At 39.4% G+C, this 20,846-nt stretch overlaps 1 protein-coding gene and 1 long non-coding RNA gene across 6 annotated transcripts in view; one reads left to right on the top strand and one right to left on the bottom strand.

The window, feature by feature from the left end:
- On the top strand, positions 356–3,245 carry LOC110397899. The gene is made up of 3 exons (XR_002438064.1): positions 356–599; positions 1,400–1,589; positions 2,991–3,245. It is a non-coding gene; the product is annotated as an uncharacterized LOC110397899 (long non-coding RNA).
- Positions 3,279–20,846, bottom strand: part of RGS12 (regulator of G protein signaling 12) — an 86,835-nt gene continuing 69,267 nt past the window's right edge. For 3 of the 5 annotated variants that reach the window (XM_021394883.1, XM_021394884.1, XM_021394889.1), the window contains 2 exons: positions 19,568–20,185; positions 3,279–9,526 (listed from right to left, as the gene is read on the bottom strand). In XM_021394883.1, the coding sequence (XP_021250558.1) occupies positions 9,162–9,526; positions 19,568–20,185 (983 nt within the window). In that variant the 3' untranslated portion in view covers positions 3,279–9,161. Of the gene's footprint in view, positions 9,527–19,567; positions 20,186–20,846 lie in introns of those variants that run through there. The other 2 variants (XM_021394885.1, XM_021394888.1) reach the window with 2 other exon arrangements.

The raw sequence follows: 20,846 nt of genomic DNA on the forward strand, positions 1-20,846 counted from the left end.
GCTGAGGTCCACCAGCCCTCAAGAGGTCAGCAGAGGCAGAAGGTGCCCCTAGGCTTTATGGTGCAGAAAGCCCCGAGGGTACAGTAACTTTCCGTGTTTTCATGTTCTCCCCTCAGCATCTCTTGCAATAGGGATTCTGTCCCTGACAAAGCCTAGAAGGCCCAAACATAAGGCAGGGAGAGGTGTGCAATGACAAAACTGGAGTCGCTGCCAGTAAGCAGCCCCTTCTGCACTGCACAAATCCCAACTTCAGAAACAATTTGTGTACTGCTCACTGCTAGCCCCAAGAGTTGGTCTGGGCTAGGGACTGCACAATGTGGTTAATGTCTCTGCTGTTTCCTCTCTTTTTTCCCCTCATTTCCCTGTAACTCTGTGCCACTCCTTGTAATTGCTGCAGAAATGTAATTGCCACTCTGTGTAATTGCTGCAGAAACAATCTGAGCTGTCATTGACTTACATTGTTCACCCATCAGGAGAAACTGGCAGATCAGATTCACCCCACCATCAGAGACATGCTGCATATGCATCTACATCTGAGGCAGGCACTGAGGGCTCCCATTACAAGCAATGGAGATCTAGAAAATACAGAAGAATGAAATGTAAGTTACAAGTCACCCTTCCAAATATATGCTTTAACTCCAGGGTGAAACAAATTATTCATTACATCCAGGGACATGATCTCAATCAGATCAGCTCTGTTAGGATTACTTTGAATTTAACTGGACTTTTGTTCACACATGGCCCAGTCCTGTTAGTTTTGCAGGTACCTAGCAAGGAGCTTTGTGTCTTATAGCAACAAATTAGACCTCAAGCACTGTGGAGTTTTGAGCACCACAATTTAAGAAGGACATAAAACTATCAGAGAACATCCAGAGGAGGTCTACAAAGATGGAGAAGGGTCTGGAGGGCAAGGTATATGTGGAGCAGCTGAGGGCCCACAGTTTGTTCAGCCCAGAGCAGAGGAGCTGAGGGGAGGCCTCATGGCGGCTGCAGCTCCTCACAGCGAGCGGAGGGGCAGCGCTGAGCTCTGCTCTCTGTGACAGCGACAAGGCCCGAGGGAACGGCATGGAGCTGTGTCAGGGAAGGTGCAGCTGGGGGTTAGGGAAAGGGTCTGCACCAGAGGGCGGTGGGCATGGAACAGGCTGCCCAGGGCAGCGGGCATGGCCCCCCGAGCTGCCGGAACTTAAGGAGCATTTGGACACCGCCCTCAGACATTGGGTTTGGGTTTCTGTGGTGGTGTGTGGAGCCAGGAGCTGGACTCAGTGGATGATCCTTGTGGGTCACTTCTAACTCGGGATATTCTGTGATTCTATGACTCTATAGGCTATGGCAGATGTTAGCTGTATCTTTGTAGCAAATGGCTGCAAATCTTCATATTTTTCTATCCGTGTCTTTGCAGCAGGAAGATAAACAGACAAGATGCAATGGAAAAATCAGCATTCTTCAGGATGCTGCTATGGTGTCGGTCTTGTGGTGGCTACTTTGGCCATCATGCAGATTCCAAAGGGAAGACTGGCACATGCATGCCTGTGCTTTCACGCCATCCCCAAGAGAATGCAACTGTGCCACATGTTGTGCTGGGTTTTCTAGTAAGTGCACACATTTTACTTAACGCTTAAATTAGCAAGGACAAGATCAAAGATATGTGCCCACCGTCACCAATTATCTCCTGGTTGCAAATAAGTTCCAGCCAACTGCTTTGCATACAGAGGGCTGATCTCAGCCAGGAATTGCTTCATCCTAGTTGTAGGACTGGCTCTGGAAATTCTGAAGTTGTGAAAGAGGTGGAAGTTATGTGGATATTTTTGATATTTGAGCTCATGTCATTCATAAAATAGCAAGTATAGTTACTGAAAGGTATGTTTGTGCATGTCTATAAATAGAGGAGAATAGTAATTAAAGGGTAGTTTCCTCTTATCACGTATTTTCGTCTTTCCAGGAAATGCTCAAATCATTAAGAGGGACCCTGGCTCTCTCTCAGAAACGGGGATAGACATTAGCTTCATTTCTGTGCCCTGACTTAAGATTACTCTACTCCAAGGGATTATCTTAAATTAGATGAATTTACAGCTGGCCTTACATTGCTTTATCAACCTTCTCGAGAATTGAGGCTTGAAGTTGTATAATAACTAAGTTATATACTGTTTTGAGACTGTCAGGAAAGATGAATGCAGGGAAATCAACTAAAATGGAGGTGAGTGTGTCCTGGAAAAGCAGACACCAAGTATTTAAGAATACCTGATGTGAGCTGTAGGCACTTGTGCTCTTGTTTTAACTGTGTATGTACAGGGGAGAGATTCAGCATCATCACTGAAAACTAGTATGAGATTGTCATGGGGATAATGCAGTGTTGGCACAGACTTGGAAGAATTATGTTTCATCCCCATCAGTCATTATTTTCTACTGTTGGCACCCAAATTTCTGCACCGCTCCTTGCTCTGGCAGTGTTCAAAGCACAAATGACGAGAGTGATGAATGAGACGGGAACCATTTAAGAATCATTACATCACTGATTCAGGTTAGTGTGCACAGACACTGACCTGCTGGGCCCCAGGTTGTTCCACTCTTGCTGCCTGGTAGATAGAGCATTCATTTATTTCAGCAGTGCCTGCTGCAGGTTCAGAAATGTTTGGGTGCATCATCCCATGCAGAAACTGCAGAGCTGGGCAACCCTGGTTCTTGCAGAAGGGCAGCCAGAGGGGGATTACTCTGTATCTGGAAAACATGCAGCTGCTGCTTTGCCTCAGGATTGCAATCCCTTTGTGTTGCTAGAAGAGAGCAAAAGGAATTAATTAAAGGCTAAAAATCTAATGCACTATTATTAAATTCCTAAAGATGAGCTATTTTGAAGGTATATAAATATTTGGCAGAAATTCTTAACAATTCTCTTTTAAATAAATTCTCTCATGTAAGCCAGGTTTAAGGAGACTTCTTTGCAAACTCTAATAAAATGCAGGCTGCTTTCAGGTTGTCTTATGCTTTCATTACAGCTCTGACATAAGTGCGTGCTAAGTCCAAATGGCAGGAGGTCCCAGCAGCTGAGCTTGGAGGACAAGAGCTTGCTCTACACCCCTTCATCCTCTGTGCTACTGCCTGATCCAGCCACACTCCACCACAAACACTGATGGGGACAAAATGCACCTTTTGTAAAATGCATCAATTAAAGTTCATAAATACAATTGGTTATAATTTAGATATGTTTCACTGTGAACTACTGGAAAAAAAGAATCCTATTTTTCCCCTTTACACTGAAATTAAAAGTCAACAAACACTATCAGTTTCAGTGGTATAAATTATTTATTTATTAATACACAGTAAACATTTTAAATGAGTTTGACACACTTAAGACTATAAACACCATTGTGCAGTCAGGATTTCTCAAAACTTTGGAAATACAACGTGTGAGAAATTAGTCCAATGTGCGTTTTCATATTAGAAATTCATTATATAGAAGTTTAAACTCACAACCACAAATAAAACAAGAGTACAAATCAAATTCTGTACAAGATCATTTTTAGCCTATACAACAGAACAATCACTTAAGATGAAAAAGACATGAACAATTTTCTAATCATCCATGCAAGCAACTCAGAAAGCACGATAGTTTACATGTAATGCATTGGATTTGCTAACATTTTGAAAAATGCAAAGAGGCAAGATCTCTAGACACGTGGTCATCCAGTACGTCTCAGCAGATCATAGAACCATAGAATCATTAAGGTTGGAAAAGACCACTAAGGTCATCTAGTCCACCCACTGGCCCATCACAACCATGCCCACTAACCCATGTCCCTCAGTGCCACAGATAACAGTCTTCTGAAAATAGTGAAGAGGAACCTGGCTAAAAATAATGGTAGGTCTACAGAAAGGAAAGATTTTAGTAAGATTGATGAAAGTTTTTCTTGTGTTTTAATTGGCATTGGCTCAGGGCTCACCAACCCACCAGTTGTTCAGTACCCTGATGCCACATTGCTTATCTTGGGATGCTGCTCCAACAATGACAGAAGTATTTGGATGTGCCACTCATTTTTGCTGCAGGGCAAACACCCACACCATCCACAGAGCAGCCCTGTTGTCACACAGGCTTGCTACATTCCCACAGAGCTTGGAAATATGCCTGGTGATGCAGAAAATACAGCAGTTTCTAAACCCAGCACAATGAGCTGCAGTGGGGATTGAGGAGTGGCTTGGGCTTGCAACGGTTTTGGCTTCTTGCACCTATTGAAAGGGACCTGCCGTTGGGCTGGGGTTTTCTCTAGCTGAGCCTCTGGAAACATTCCAAAACCTCTGAGAACTGGTGAAAATCCATCTCTGGGTGTTTGCACTGCAGATGCAGCAGTACACTACCGCACACGCGTCTGGGCTCCCAGCCACAGAGTACCTTAGGAGAGACAATTTCAAATGACAGTATTCACTACCAGTGCTGTGTTGGAGTTGGTATGAGCAGTAGCACCACAGCTGAGAAACATCTACAGCAAGGATTTCAGTTTTGTGGTGAAAATAGGGCTACTTCTAAAAAATAAAATCATAACATCATAGAATAGTTTGGGTTGGAAGGGACCTCAAAGGTCAAGGGCAAGTGGTTGCCAACCACTGCCAAAACCCAAGGGCAGGGTTGCCAACCACTAAATCAAGCACTAGATGAGGTTGCCCAGGGCCCCATCCAACCTGGCCTTGAACACTTCAAGGGCTGGAGCAGCCATAATTTCTCTGGGCAGCCTGTGCCAGTGCCTCACCATCCTCTCAGTGAAAAACTTCCCCCAACATCTAATCTAAATCTCCTCTCTTTTAGCTTAAAAGCATTCCCCCTTGCCCCTTCACTTTCTACCAGTGATAAATAGGCTCACAAATATGTCTGTGCCCAAGAGACAAGGAGGCTACTGGCTGAGCCACTCCTTTTGGCTGTTTTCTGGTAAGAAAGTAAATTCTGGCATAAAGAAGAGGAGGAATAAAACAATGCACATGGTAGCAAATGCAAGAAATAAGACCATATCCTTCAGGCAGAGAAGTAGTGCAAGAAGGACCTGGCATCCCTGAAGGACATGAAATAGCCCCGAGAAGACTTTCAGGGCCATGAGAAAGTGCATAGAGCAGTCAGGTACTGGCTCCATCCCACGGAGCAGTAAATCTCTTGCAAAGTCCCTTTGCAAAGCCTGTTTATGTGCCTTCATAAAACAGCAATTATTTGTCACGCAGTCCCCAGGAGATAAATTGCACAGAGGTTTAGTTTGCACATCTGTTATATCACAGATCTCTTGACAAGGAGCACTGCTATAGTAAACCTGAGGGGGAAGTCCCTTTTCAAGTTTGCCTAATGTATTTTTTCTGTTCTTCACAGAGCCTTTAAAACAATAAACAAGACGACTGTCGCTGCTGTGGAGCCTGTGAGGCTGAAACCACTTCAATTTGAAGCCCAGATGCCATGACAACAAGTGAAATATGAGAGAACTAGGATACTAAATAAAATTTAGAATGCTGCAGGATTTTCTAAGTGTATTTTCTAAGTGGAGTTGGCCTTTATTACAGTTTGTGGTTCAAGTTCTGATCAGTGGATCTCCCACATCCACATAAAAGAATGGGAACATCAAATTTTCCATGTATGTATTGTTGTGGGCTTAAGAATAACTCTTTTTACAAGTGTGATTCAACAGGGGAAAGCTGGGAGAAATAAAAGGGAAATAAAGCCACATAAAACTTGATTATCTTTAGGAAATAACTGGCAAGAGAAAAGATTACGCTATCAAGGAGTGCTTCAAGTTGGCCTACTTTTCTGATTGCAAGTAGGTATCATTAGTAGTGGAAATCACAGGATAATGAGGCAACATAAAATTATATTATTAGATTTAGGTCACGTAGTAATTAATCCTGGACAACATCCTTAGCAAAATCAAGGACAACATTAGCCGGAGACAGGCCACGCACATCCTTTTTCGTTAACTCCATGAGCTGAAGCAGCTGATTCCTGCAGGCTCAGTTTTGCTTTTCTGACAGATATTGAAAAGGAGAGCTAATAAGTCCAAGCAATGAATTTCCATGACCCACCTGACAAGCCATTGTTTTAAACAATAAGTCAATAGCTGGCATAGCAGTGCAGGGATGAAGGTTTTTCCCATGTTCCCTTGTTTATAGGATTTCCAGGCATTGTGCCAAGATTTTTCCCTATGTTAACGAAAACTCCATTCTTCCACATCCTTCACTTTTCTGCAAGCAGCATGACTATTCCATGCTGTCACATTCCCTTTGAATCCTCAATACAGTCACTGTTTGCTGCATTCAGAATATAAAAACAGCCTTTTTGTTTGTCTGCTTTTTCCTCAGCACAGCAGCTTTCAGAAAGAAAATAGAGACCAATTTTTAAGATCTGTCCTCAAAAGGTTCTGAAAGGACAACGATAAATGTTTGTTTTCCTATGGGTGAACATACATTGTCCCCATGCTGTAATTTTGTACCTTTATCTTAACTTAACCAACTAGTTCTAGCAGTTAAGTTGGCTCAAAGGGTGGGTAACCAAGTGCTCTTGAGCTGTGCCCACCCGAGCCCTGCATATGCAGCTGCCCACCTCAAGCAGAAGGGTTTCAAGCTCATGAGGTCTCTTGGATCCCATGCTCTTTGCCTGTTTGGTAACCCTTGTAGGTCTCTTTCAACCATTTGCCCTTGTAGAACTCCTCCCTTCCCACTGTACCTTGGGGTTACAAAGAGGTTCACCAGTCTCATACCCAGGGATGAAGAACCACCTCTTGGAGCCGAAGCTGGTTTCTACTAGTGAATGGTCCCTAGCTCTCGTCTTAGAAGAGAATATCTGTCCCTAATCACCCTTCTCATGGCACTCAAGAGTTTTGGGACTCCCTTACCTCACCCTTCAGCTGTCTCTTTTTACAGTTGAAGAATTCTGTACTGATCAGCAATTGTCACTCAAGTAAACGCACAGATTGTTTCATCTAAAATATTGATTGGAGATTAAAGAAGTGTTTAATTAAAAGAGATTAATTAGTGTGTCTGAGTTTCAGGTTTTTATCTGTATGACGTCAGGATTCAATTTTCCAAAACACACAAAAAGTGCAAAATGTGTCACATGTCACCAAGCCCTCTCTTGGCTTTAATGGTTTCACGCTGGTCTTGATTAGAGCAAAGCTACTGATTTGCTGGAAGACAGGAAAACCTGTCTATGCAAACAAACGGCCTATATCACAAGCAATTATTAGCAACATGCTACCAAAACAATAAGAAGAAACAAACATGGGAAAACCATTTTAAAAATGGGTTGTAAATTTTAAACATTTTCTCATAATCACTGTGCTACCACTGCTGTTTTACAGGATGATATACAGGACAATAGGATGCAACCTACCCTACCGACCAAAAGGAGCAAACAGTACAGTTGAGCAGCACTCCCCCTTTACTCCTTTATCCTCAGGTCTCACAAAGCCAACCTGCACTCACTGCGCTATGGCTCTGCTGGCAGCTCAGCCCATCACGCCGTGGGATGGTTGCATCAGCTACCGAGCCTGTTCACTCACTCCCACCCTGACTTTGGTTGCTGCCAGCTATGCTTCCCTGGCACGGATACCTGGCCGCACTGGGAACTGGGCTCGGGTAACCAGCTCGTTTCATTCACTGCCATGAGAAAGAATATTCAGATACCATCAAGCACTGACAGCCTCACAATGCTATTGCGAATTCCCTTAGTATCCAACATTGTTACACCACTGTGATTTGGCTCTCAAGCTGGTTTTAATCTTGCAAGTTTTTAAAATAGCAGCTATTCTCATAGCTCGTATCATCCTTCAGCCAGCCACACGCCGCATTGAGCCTAACGTTAATGAGGGTTTCCCTCCACAACAAGCACAAAATTGCTCTTTAGGGAAAAAAGAATTGAAGTTTTAAAGCTAACGGGTGCTATGTCCGTTTATATCATTGGAGTATTTAGTATTAGTGTATTTAAAGCCATAAGAATCATACTTTACTGTTGTAAAATTCTATGTAGCTCTTATATTACAGAGTTGAGTTTAAGGATCTGAGTAACAGTCTCCATTATTCTCTGCTATTCAGAAACTTCACAATCCTTGGTAGGTCTTAGCAAGACGGGAGCAAAGAAAAAGAAGTTAATGAATTATCACAGTAATGCCTCCTTGTGTGGCACTGCAGCCCAGGAGCTATGCAATGTGACTTTCTGAATTCCAAAATAATTTCAAAGCAGTGAACCACCAGAAGATCTCAGTGTATACACGCAATATTCTTTTAGAGATGACCAGAGATCCAGCACTTTCCATGTACCCTCTTGCTTGTCCAGACTCATAACCTCTTCTGAAGAAATGGGAAAAGAGGAGAAGAAGAATGTGGGAAAGCAACAGGCTCAGTAATATCTTTTCTTTCTCAAAACTGCCTAAGGCTAGAAGATGAACTGAAAGCATTAAAGACAAGAAGAATGAGTGGCAGTTAACTGCCTACTGAAAAAGCAGAAAAAGTCCACCTTCTCCCAAAGCCAAGTTACCAAGAGCATTGCTCAGTAGGGACCTGGATGGCCCTCCCACCACTGTGTGATCAGTACATACATTTCTGCTATGGGAACATCACCAGTGTTGGCTACAGGAGCACATGTTATTTATCCCCAGCACAGGAAATTCAGACCTCTTCTTTATTTTTTGTGTAAGAAAGGTCTTATTGCATACATCCAGCCAGATAATCCACTAGACAAAATCATGATCTTTTTACACCAGTAACTGATTTTACTTCTACTTCAAATGTCTCCGAGCACACAGGGGATCCCGTAGAGCAGGATAACATTAGAACATTAAAGTGAAATCATCTTAAATAAAAAGTTTGGGTAGGGGAATTTAAAGTGAGTTTGTCTTTATTAAAGACAAGAAGGGTAGGGGTGGGAAATCATTATGTTAATTGCACTGTGCAACAGAAACATGACAGGGAAGATGATATATAAACAGTATGAGAACAAAAACAAATAGTTGAATACTTTCATTTAAATACCTTTTTCTCATTCTACAGGTTCTAACTCATATCAGAACAGACTGTCTGGCAGGCTCATTGAAGGCAACGGGTACTGAAAACAGCTTAAAACTCGCAGAAACATGTCCCTAAGGCATATCCCCATTGCTGCTGATGCCAGGCAAAAATACCAGAGCTCTTAATTAAAAGCAGAGACTTTAAACAAAAGTAGCTTTATACTGATTCTCAGTGCCCTTACTCTTCTCACTCTTGACAGCAATCAGAGATGGAAGGTCTGATGTCCTATAAACTCCAGTTCTCATCCTCCCTTGGCAGGATCTCAGTTCAGAGATGTAACCTTCAAAACTGAGGTTCCCTTCAGAGTCATCGCAGGAGTGTGTTCCGGTGTCATCCAGTTTGACCCCATCCACATCAATAATCCTGTTCACAGGCAGTTCTTTACCGAGGCTCTCCCTCACACCTGCAGGATTAATGCTTCTGCTGGTCTTTGTTTTGAGAGACGTCTGCTCACCAGGGTTCCCTGAAGTCCCCTGTGAATCTTTTCTCTTTTTGTGGTTTGCACCTGATAGAAGAATTAGAAAGAAATGAAATAAAAAAAACAACACAAAACAGAAGAGTTATGTATCTTCTGGGTTTTAGCAATTTCCATCAGCAACCTCCTCTGAGGTCCTAAAGGTAGATCAGCAGCTGAGAAGTTCCTCTGCCCCATCACAAGCTGTGGGTACTCCATTACTAGAGGTGTCAAGGCCACATTGGATGAGGCCCTGGTCAACCCGATCCAGCGCCTGACCCAGTGGTTGGCAACCTTGTCCATGGCAGGGGGGTTGGAACTGAATCATCTTTGATGTCCTTTCCAACACAAGCCATTCTGTAATTCTATCTAGGAACATGGAGACCTCCTGAAGTATCAAGCAAGCAACTGAACAGTAGATCTCAAAGGCACGTGTAATGCCAATATAGATCTGCCTTAATTTAGCATTATTTAGCATAACTCCATTAAAAAATAACTATTTGGTGCAAATTTCTACACCTCTAGAACAAAACTCTCACACGAGTAAAACCAAACGTGAAGGAGGAGGATACAGATCTTCCAGTGGGGCAGAAAGGGAGATGCTCCTTGTTTGAATTGGCCTCTAACACCAGAGCCCTGCTGAGATACCATTTTATTTGGCTAGTGGTTAATCTTTCTCTAATAGATTTAGGATGATTTAATGTTTCAGAGTATCAACTAGGTGATTAAATGACAAAGCTGGCTTTGAAATCTTCTGTGTTTGTTCCATAAAGAGATCCGTATACTGTTTTTGTTAGGAAAATAATTAACTAATAATTATGAATGTAATCATCTTTGTTGAGAACTTTTTGACATGGAGAAAGAGGAAAATGAAAAGGAAAAAAAAGCAATTTCATATTGTTTCAATCAAATTAGTACAGGGCCTTCTCAAGGATTAAAACTTCTTATTTAATGAAAATAAGTTAGAATTCTAAGTAATACAATATTATGATAGTGTTTTAGCAAGTGCAGCCCCCTCCAGTAACAAGTCGGATATTCCACATCAGTAGTGCTTGTTTTTCACATCTAGAGAAATTAGATCAGATTCCAAACAAATCAGCCACGAAACAGCAGAGAGAAGGCAAAAAGCTTTGTCAGGCCTGTTAGCCCAGCATGATTCCAACCTACACAATTACAGCTAAACTGTAATGGGACTATATCAACATTTCATGCTTACTTCTTCATACAGCAAATTGAACATCAGCTTAACTCTAACTGCTGCTTTCATAGCTGTGGTGTAAAATGCTATTCTTGTACTCTTAAATGTTTATCTTACAGAGCTGTAATGCTTGGTGATCTGGATCTTTTTAATCTACCGTTCCATACCCTTTGAGGAAATCTCTGACTCTCTTTTTATGTTGTTTTAGAAGGGATACTCATTTCTAAAAAGCTGTACTAATGATGAATCACAACAAATAGTTTGCACTGAGTGAGCATGAGTCATCTCATAATTTTATTATTAAGAATACATCCTACTAAACGTAATGCAGAGCAAGAACTGTGATGATGTGGTAAGGTACCAAAGCTCTGTCGCCTTTAACCAAACTGAAGGTTTCTACAAAGGCCAGCTGGCATTCACAGGGCTCAGGAAACATCTCTGGAAACTCATGCTGAGGAACACTACGGAAGGCGTAAGTGTTACTGTACTTCTTTGGTTGCTAGGTCTTTCAACAACTGCAGATAAGAAATGCCACAGAAGGCTTACAGTGTTACATGGAGCAACCGGGCTTTCAAGTTGCCTACTGGGAACAAAGCACAAATCAGGCCAATGCTAGCTCTTGGGTTTCACAAGGCATAAGCTCATCTGATGAGGAATAAGCTTGTATTAGGAGCAGTTTTTTTTTAACTAATGGCTTTATCAGCAGCCATTGAAGAATCTAATAAATCACTACCAGAGCTGGGAAGAAAACACACAGGGCCTTATCTGAAATACTGGTTCAGAAGAATGTAGAACTACTGAGGGATAATATTGTGAAGACGATTTCTCTTTTCCTGGCAGGGTAGAAAAGCTCTTGGCTCATCTATGCCAAACAGGAAGGTGATTTCAAGAGTAGCGCTACACTGGAAAAGTACTAACATGCTTTTTTCCCTAATTTTTCAAATCAAAACATTTACAAAGGAAGTAAGGCCACTTAGCACAAGTAATAAAAGCTCGTCAGGATTTGCATTACATCTTCCTGAATATAATTTGCCAGACACTTCACCTAGCTTCAGAAGGGATAGAATCCAGCTCTTACAGCATTAGTTGCACAGACCGATTTCCAATATGACTGCAATAGCAAAATCCCATCTATCGGTAATCTTCGGCTCCACTGCTAAGCACTTGTGCATTTGATCCTGGTAATATGTTCCAGCTGGTTTAAAGCTGCTAAACTGGAGACCTGCATTTAGGTCTACATTTTTCAAAAGGTTAATGATCGAGAAGCATTTTGGCTGATCTCCTGATCTCCATTACCAATATTTCTCTTTTCCTGACATTTAGGTTTAAAGCTGTCTGATTTTAACATTATGGTTATGGAAAACCTGCCTCTGCTTCTATGGATGCAGACAAAGGGTGTTCTTGTTCTTCTGCATAAAAGAATCCTCGTGATCTAAGTAAAATCTAAGCAAGATACTGGAAGACATTGCCTTCCAAGTAGTTTAACACCAATGGAGCATCTGGCCAAGTTCCAGGCAAAGATGAGATCACAAGAAATGTGGAAATTTCTGAAACAGCATTAACTATCAAATGGAGACAATAGGATCAAAAAAAACAGAACTCCAATGGAGATGTCAGGATTTATAGGTTCACCCACATCTTCCAATGGATGTGATGCAAATGTTGACAATATTTCTGTGCTGCAGTTATTAGGTCCAATTATAATCAAGGTGCCAAATTTTCTAGTTATGAATGACTTCTTAAAGGATAATTTAGATCAGATCTGAAGTTCAGCACCTTTAAGTGATCAGTATTAGAACTAAGTTCCACTCACATCATTTTTAAAAAAATAAATATAAGCAGTTGTTTAAGTTTCACTGTGAGAGGCGAGCTCTGTGTACTTCATATTCCAGTCCATACTTAGTGAATTTCATATATGATGGAATGTTAAATACTGTTCCAATCCCATTTCCATATAGACACCTATTCCACATAGATGCATCATTTCACTTCACATTCTAGCTTTGCTGAAATCCTATTATTCTTGTCAAAACCTTTTACTGTATAGATAGCTCTCAGTTCTACTGAAAGATAAAAAGGGATATTCTGATTTCTGTTCCCAGACATTCAACTTCTAACATTACAGAGAGAGGATCGGATTTTCAGCTAAATATAAAGAGCTCGTTTAATGGTTCTGTGATGACTTGTAACAGATAATCTGCTTGAAGTATTTCGCAACACATATAACTCTTGTGAAAAGAAATCACCAAAGTTTTCAAGAACTATTATTGGAAGCATACTAACAACCATACCACCAACAAACGGCATTAGTCATTTTCAAATGACAGATCCAAATTCAAAGACTGCAGTGCGTTCTGTAATTCGGGAGTCTGGGCAGATACTGCTCTCATCCCTCGCTCGGTACAATTGTCCTAAGGCAATCACGTGCTGGCTCAGAGATATTTTTTTTTCCATAAGACTCGATAAGGAGCTTTGTGGTGGTCATTTCTGCAGGAGGCGTTCCCCTCCATGTGCTAGAAGTATTTCAGTATGAGCAACCCTTTTCCTTCAGCTGCATGCACTTGGGCAGTTTCACTCTGGGAAATGGCACTCTCTTCTTGTTCTGAACTTTTGTGAAATGGTGCTTCAAAATGCTAGGCTTCCCAGACGTGGATTCTTTTAAGTGGTGGAAAAATGACTTCCACGCTGGTTGATGTACTGTTACCACTGTAAGCATTTTTTTTTTTCAAAGTTTGTCAAGTGATTCATGCCTCTGAAGGGAGGAGAATACTTTACATTTAGAATTCTGCAGGTTAAATTCCCTTCAAAAATTTCCTTCATCTCTTAACTGCCATATCCCTGAGGAGAAATGGGATCTAATATAAATGTTCCTAACTACTAGTTTTCGCTCAATGTTTCCAAAGGAAATTTGACTTAATAAGCTGTATTTCATGATAAAACAACAACTGCATCATGTGCCTGGTGCGTTGAAATCTGACTCCCAAACAATGATGGCATCAAGCTAGGAAACAGATTATCCTACCAAGTAGCCACATTCTGCATTAGTCCTCTATTTACTTTTGTACTGGAAAGTTCTGGAATACTTTTGCAGCATTAAGTTTAGAAACACAGGTTGGACAAAAATCCTTTCACTGCTCTCATCTCAAAAGAATTCATAAGATGACCAAAGCAGAAGGCATTATTTGGAAAGACAAAATCCGAGCATGACACAGAAGAGGGAGCTGGTATGACTGCCACCTCACAACGATGCACATAATGAAGAAAGGAAACAAGGCACACGGTGTTCACTGATCTGACATGGCTACAACAGCAGTGGTAGGCACCTCCACACATCACTTCAAGGCCAGGGACAGTCTGAGATGAAATAAAATGAAAAGCTCTGAATTCCAAACCAGACTGCCCTACAAGCCCTCTGTATCTCCGGGCAGTGTGAACTTTCTGCTTCTCCACTGCTAAAACTGAAATAATTCTCAACTGAATGTTTTCCAAGCGTGACATGGCAAAACATCTCTGCAGAAGTCTACCAATATTCATCCCTCCTTTCGATCTTCCAGCGGTTATTGTTAATGTTCATTTTGCTTTTCCATCAGTTCTTTTTACGAGTCAGTTTAATTGTTGCTGAGAGTAATACATTGGGAAATAGTGGACTGAACAACACGGATCGGTCAATTTAATCTGCCATTTGTCATGTTATTTTTCAGTTAAGAGATTCTAAGATGTGGTTCAGCAGGGCTACCAGTTAAACTTCAACCAATAGTTTCTGAGTTCATTTCACTGTCCAAATGTAAGTTATGCTTTTGAATAGATCTGGTTTCAGCCTGTGTGCCTTTGGTTCAAAGAGAGGTTGCAATTTTTTATCCAATCAGCAAGATAATTTGCTAATTCCTTCTACAATGTGTATTGTGCTGTTTGACTCAAATGAGCTTGCATTTCAAATAATTATCCCTCAAGGCCTTCCTCACTTCCCAGTTGTCTACTCAACATAATTCTCCTTCTCCTTTGTTTATCACTGATCTCTGTCATGTACTATGTGTAATTCTCCCATTTAATCATGCTCTGATTAAAAGGAGATTAACAGATTCTGCCCTTAGCATTCCTGGATCCCCCGTCTCCACATGAGTACATCTTTATATTGATCCAAAATCCAATTATCTTCAATAAAATTACACATAACCAGTAAGGATATAAGTAACTGCTGGACAACAACCTCTGTTAGAAATAATTATTTACGCTAATTTTACATTTTTTAATTATAATCCCTTCCTTCTTTTTTCCTTGTATGTTTTCACTTATGTGCTTATCTTGATTTACAGAGGAAACATCGCTGGATTTTCTCTAAAATATGCCACATGAATTAAGGAGTTAAGCAAAATATCAGTTACATACAGTATTACAGAATTTATTACAAAAAGAAGCTTACTTTGCATTCTTCTTGAAGATATATGTGTGAGTTTTTAATCTCCTTAACCATCACGAAGTTGATTGCACTTGGAATTTATTACCCCTAAAGCTGAAAAGTTTAGTAGACAAAAAGTCAAAGTCCCAGAAATCCAGCTTCTATCATCTGATTGCTATTCCTGCATTATGGTGTCCCTGCATCCTTTCTGTGAATAATGAAGAAGAGCAGTCGGGATTCTTTTTTTTTTGACACTGGGAACAATAGCCAGCCCCAGGCTGAGAGTCCACCCAGCATTCTATTTCTGCATCAGCTTTGAAAGAGAAGAATCCTAGCACTGGTAATAACCATCCTGCTTCTCAGAGCTCTTTCCAATAAGAAAAGAAGTGAGTTAATTTTGAAGATGATACTGCTCATTTATTTCAGAAACAAGCAGTATCTTCAGAACAAATTAAATAACTGTTTCCAATCATATCTATCCTTTATCTTACAAATCCATACTATTTAAGTATTACTGCACAGAGCTTACTCTGTTTTTGCTTCTCCTGGCTGGCTCTTTATCTTCTTAGAGTCATAGAACATCCTGAGTTGGAAGGGACCCATTAGGATCATTGAGTCCCAACTTCTGGCTCCTCACAGGACCACCACCCAAAAATGAGACTATCTGAGAGCATTGTCCAGACGCTTCTCAGTGACATTACCCCAATGACGTTATTCAAAAATCCATTTTGTATCTACACAGGGATTTTTAAATAAATTCTTTATTCGTTTGAATTGCTCCACCGACTCTATCACCTTCCAAATCGGAAGGCAATTCTAACTGTAACTTCATCTTAAGCATTTTTCTCACCTGGATAGGGAACGTGCCTAACTACCTGGGGAAAACTGATGGATATGGAGGACAACATTTAAAGTACCTGGACTATACCACGCAATTTAAAAAAATTAAACTTACAGAGATTAAATCAGTAATTTAACACTTTCAGAAAGAAATGCATCACTTCAAGACAATTACACCCCACAATAATTATTTCTTCTACAGTCGGATATCAGCAACATTATATGTAGAAGCATTAAGTGTATTTCAGAAGTAATTTTCCTATCTAGAAAGCCCTACATTTTGAAGAGGGAAATTTCCCAGAACTAGTAGGCTTATTCAAAAGTAAAGAAATTTTCTCTCGCTGAGAAACACAACTAGAATTAGGAACAATTTTTGTGCTGCAAACTGATTTGGTAATATGTACTTCACAGCTACATAATACTACAGTAACACTTGTTCTACTTATTTAGCATTAAGAAGTGTTTGAAAAATTATTCTCAAATTTCAGAGCACTGCAACTCTACTTTGTCTGTTTTCTATCATTCACTTTGCCTTCCTGATCTTCAAATGAAGACTCCTCAAGAGTTCCCCCTTACAGAGAAACACTCACGGCTACTGGCCTGGTTTTGCACCACCAGTCTAGGGTCATCCAACTGTCCCCAACCCAACACTTGTGCACAAGGGGCTGCTTTACACACCCCAGCCCCTTCCCTGCAGGTACAAACCTGACATGCATACATATAGTGCAAACATGCATGCCATATCAATTTGAAATGAAGCCACTTCAAATTAGGTGGTCACTCTTTTTCATTTACTCCTACCATTTTAATGTAATAAGCCAATCAAAAACATTTTCCATTGATAGGAGATTAAGAGTGGATAACCATTAAAGCACTTAAAAAAGCACCCATTATAAATGATTTAGTCCTTTTAAAAATTATTGACTGGAGATGGTTTCTGGCATTCTTTATTGTGATTACTATTCATCATTTAATAGTCTTTCCATGCAAACTCCATGAAATCACAAAAACAGAAAACTTTCCATAAATTCAGAGTTTTTTTGTAGATTACAGTTCCTGTAAAACAGTGAGAGTAGTGTAAAATAGAGTTAGTGTATGCGCTGAGATTGTAAGAGAGAAGAAAGGTGTTTTCCATAATTTACATTTTTTTTATTCCTCAAAAAAAAAAAAAAGTTTGTCACAATACTGAGAAACAAAGATTTTAAGATTTTAGTTTTGCAAAACTACTTCATTTGATTACTTAAAGGTCTCAGGTGACTATGGCAGAAAAAACAGAACACAATCACCAGAGAAAGTAGAGCATACCAGGTGGAACACATGAAATTTCAGATTTGTAAATGAAATCCTAAAATAATTAAATATGTAGGATAGTCGCTATTTATTGTGGAAAAGCCTGAATGATTTTTAAAGGGGAAATGCAACAGGACATAAACTACTTCATTATATTTCATGGAGGCCCACAGCTATGTGGGAATACAGTCGCTTGTGGGAACAGGGCATTCTCAGCGCCCAGAACACAAGGAGGCCTAGGTAACAGTACCACAAGCTTCTCAGAAGCACATATATACATTTTTTTTTAAATTAGGCTTCACGGTACTGTTATGTAGGACTCATCTCTGAGAACAAGAACCATTAAATCTCCAGCATCCATTCAATCCTTCATTTCTTACCCACAACTACCAAATAAAGAGGTTGCTATATTGGTCACTCCACATCAAATGAACTGAGATCAGCAGTTCATTTCTGAAAGACACGGGAAGAAATGCTTGAGTTTAAAATAAGAAGAAAAGTAATGAATATAAAGTTTAGCCCAAGAACCCAAAGACAGAAGAGACTCTCCTTTCAGGAGTTCCTGTCAAGACTCATTTAAAAGAAATCTCTCTTAGCTGCCTTGTGGTGCACGTGTAAATGCTCTGGATTTAACATGTGACCTCCATCAGCATCTCAAGACAGCCTTTGATATTTAAATTATTAACAAATATTATGTTTGTCTACTTTGTCTCATGGCAATTGCTAGTTCATATCAATTGATCTGGTTTTCTTTATTAGAAGACAATTTCAATCATAATTCTTAATCCAGGACTAAGAGAACCGTTTTTTAAATAATGAAGAAAATCAAAGCTTAAAACCAGTTTGCATAACTAGGTCTATAATTTATTACTCCTGAGAGAACAAAGATACAAAATACATGTGAAAACTACACAAAGATTTCTACAAAGTAAAAAGTAGAAAGTGGGAAAAGGGAAAGCTACAGTTCAGTGGTTACACAGAAATGTATGGCATGCATTAAAATACTGTAAATTCATGAAGTTTTTTTTTTAAGTGCAAATGGTTTTTTTAAAACAATTCTCACTGAAAAATAATGCAAATTGATACCTATGTTGTACACTCATCACATTACCAGAAAGACACCAACACATATCTACGCATATACACATCAATAGGTCTGAAGTACATTTTCTGGTTTTGTATTTGTAGGCACTGTTTACAAGTCTGTTCAATACTCAGTTTCAGAAATTAATTGGTAGCGCTTATAGAACATTTCTCAAATACTACTAACAAAGGAATTTGTTGTTTCAAATACCAAGAGGATGAAATAATTTGCATTGCCATTTATAAGCATCCAACAATCAAAGAAGTATTTACAAATCATCAACCATACAGATAAAGAACAGTATCAAATACTCTGTGTAAAAAGATAAATAATTAAAATGTATATTCCCACATCACAAAGAAATATGTGATCATACAAATTATGGCACCATATGTTTGTGAAACATCAAAAATAAATGTAGCACGGATATCTCTTCTTATATTTTACATCAAAATGTACAGTACAATGACTGTAAAATGTCAGTGTTAAAACACCCATAGTCTTGTTTCTGGTAATAGCAGTAATAAATGGAGTCTATGTTTGTAATGAAATTTCATATTTCAGCCTTGGGCTAATATTGCTCTGTGATATTGCTAGATCATGAAACTTACATCCTGAAAAAAAGGTACATATTTATTATACTCTAATAGAGCTATTTTGCTGTGACTGTCCTGAGGGGAAGTGTGATAGACATAGCCTATTTCCCTGGGTAGCAAAATATGAGTTAAAAAAATGTGAAATTTTTATTTCTGACTAAAAATATCCAATTCTATTAGAGTTGTTTTATAAATTAAGATTTATCTATTTCAGATTTTAATCATATACAATCCTGAAATTTCCAGAATGTAATTAGGGATCCTTCCAAAGCATTTAAACTTCCGAACCCTAATCGTGTACCTCATTATGACAAATGGATCAGAAAATCTGGAATGCAGCAGTGTAACAGTGTTATGCAGCCCAAAATGCTGATAATCTGCTTTGTATTCCTTGGGTAAAGAAGAATATAATTATAGCAGATGGAGGTATTTTAAAAGTTTGTATGCACGTGTCAATTTTCGGCTACGTGCCAAATCCAAACAAATGCACATTTTTAAAGGCAACAAGAAATACTACACTTAGGACAGACTAAGGCAAAGAAAATCTTTTTTGGAAAAAAAAGGAGAAACTAAGGTGCAAAGAGAATTTTCTTTCTTGTTTTAATGGGTTCAAATACTGATTAGCAGTGCCAAGGAAAAGTAGTTTTACATAAAAATAAAAGGAAAAACTATTAAAATCTAGAAATACCTGAATTGGATCTTTGATATCCAGATTTTTCCTGATTACCTGCAAAAGGAGTTGGGGGTGGATAGTTGGCTTCTGTGAGTTTACTGACGTCTGACGGTTGTGGTGGTGGTGGCGGTGGTAGCAAAGTGCTGTTAGGGCTACTAATATCTCCTTCAGCAACAAGAGTCAAGTCTGCCACATTCTCATCGTCTATCATCTGTATGCCTTCAGCTTGTAATTCTCTTGACTGCCTTTTCCATATCGTTGCATTGTTTTCGTGTGCATGTGGAATTGGAGACAATGTAGTATTAAAAGGAACACTGAAACTCTTCTGACTGTGGAGTGCTGCCAAAGCAGTTTTATGTTTATTTTCTGAATAAGCCATTTTCTTAACTGAATTTTCACTGTAGTTTTGTATGGGCTCCTGTTTTCCACTTGGTGACGTACATCCATCCTTCTCATCATTTTTTGAAACTTGCCTGCTGAGGCCTTTAGGGCCTGCTGGAGTAGATGAGGATGGTTCTGGTCCAGTGGGTGGTAAACGAAGAAAGTCAGGAAGAATAAGGTCTTCTTTCCTTAGCAGTCCACGTTGGTCATCTGCTCTGTTACTTTGAGCTTTGGATATGAGTTCAAAAAATTCTATTGGGGAAAAACCCAAAATTGACAAGTTTTTGTCAGAAAGTGCAATGCCATTAAAACGTAAATTTTCAGAACATTTATTTTCCATGAAGATCTTCAATTCTTTCAATGCTGCCTTGAAATAAGATCCCGTGTTAATTAGGAACTTTTTCAATTGCAGCAATGTTCACTAGCATCACTATAATTAAGACCATCAGGATTGCTATTGTAAGAGTTTCGCAGTTAAGAACAGCTGCAATTCACTGAGCCTTGAACACATCTTCTATTTTTACTTCCTATTTTATGCATTTAATAAATTTGTACAGATACAAGGGTGTTTTTTTTTTTTAATTCTTTATACAAAACAAGGCTCTGCTCTTACTAACAATGGGTTCACGTTTTATATTCTGGATGGTTTTTTACCCATCTTAACTCAAAAATAGCCATGCTATTTGAAAGCTCAGATTCAGAATGTTGTAAACTTCTTTGTTATATTGATTTTTTCTCAGTTTAACAATATTTTACCACAGTTTAAATTCAATTCATGGTGTAGTTTTAATCCAGGATGTTATCATCACAGAGCATGATCAGATGATGATTTAAGTAACCCCATTTTACTCTGCAGTGCAATGAATCGGTAGCATACAGGTAGTCAATAACCATCAAAAAAACTATTAGTAAG

This window comes from Numida meleagris, chromosome 4, assembly GCF_002078875.1.
Source record: "Numida meleagris isolate 19003 breed g44 Domestic line chromosome 4, NumMel1.0, whole genome shotgun sequence".
Taxonomy (NCBI): Eukaryota; Metazoa; Chordata; class Aves; order Galliformes; family Numididae; genus Numida; species Numida meleagris.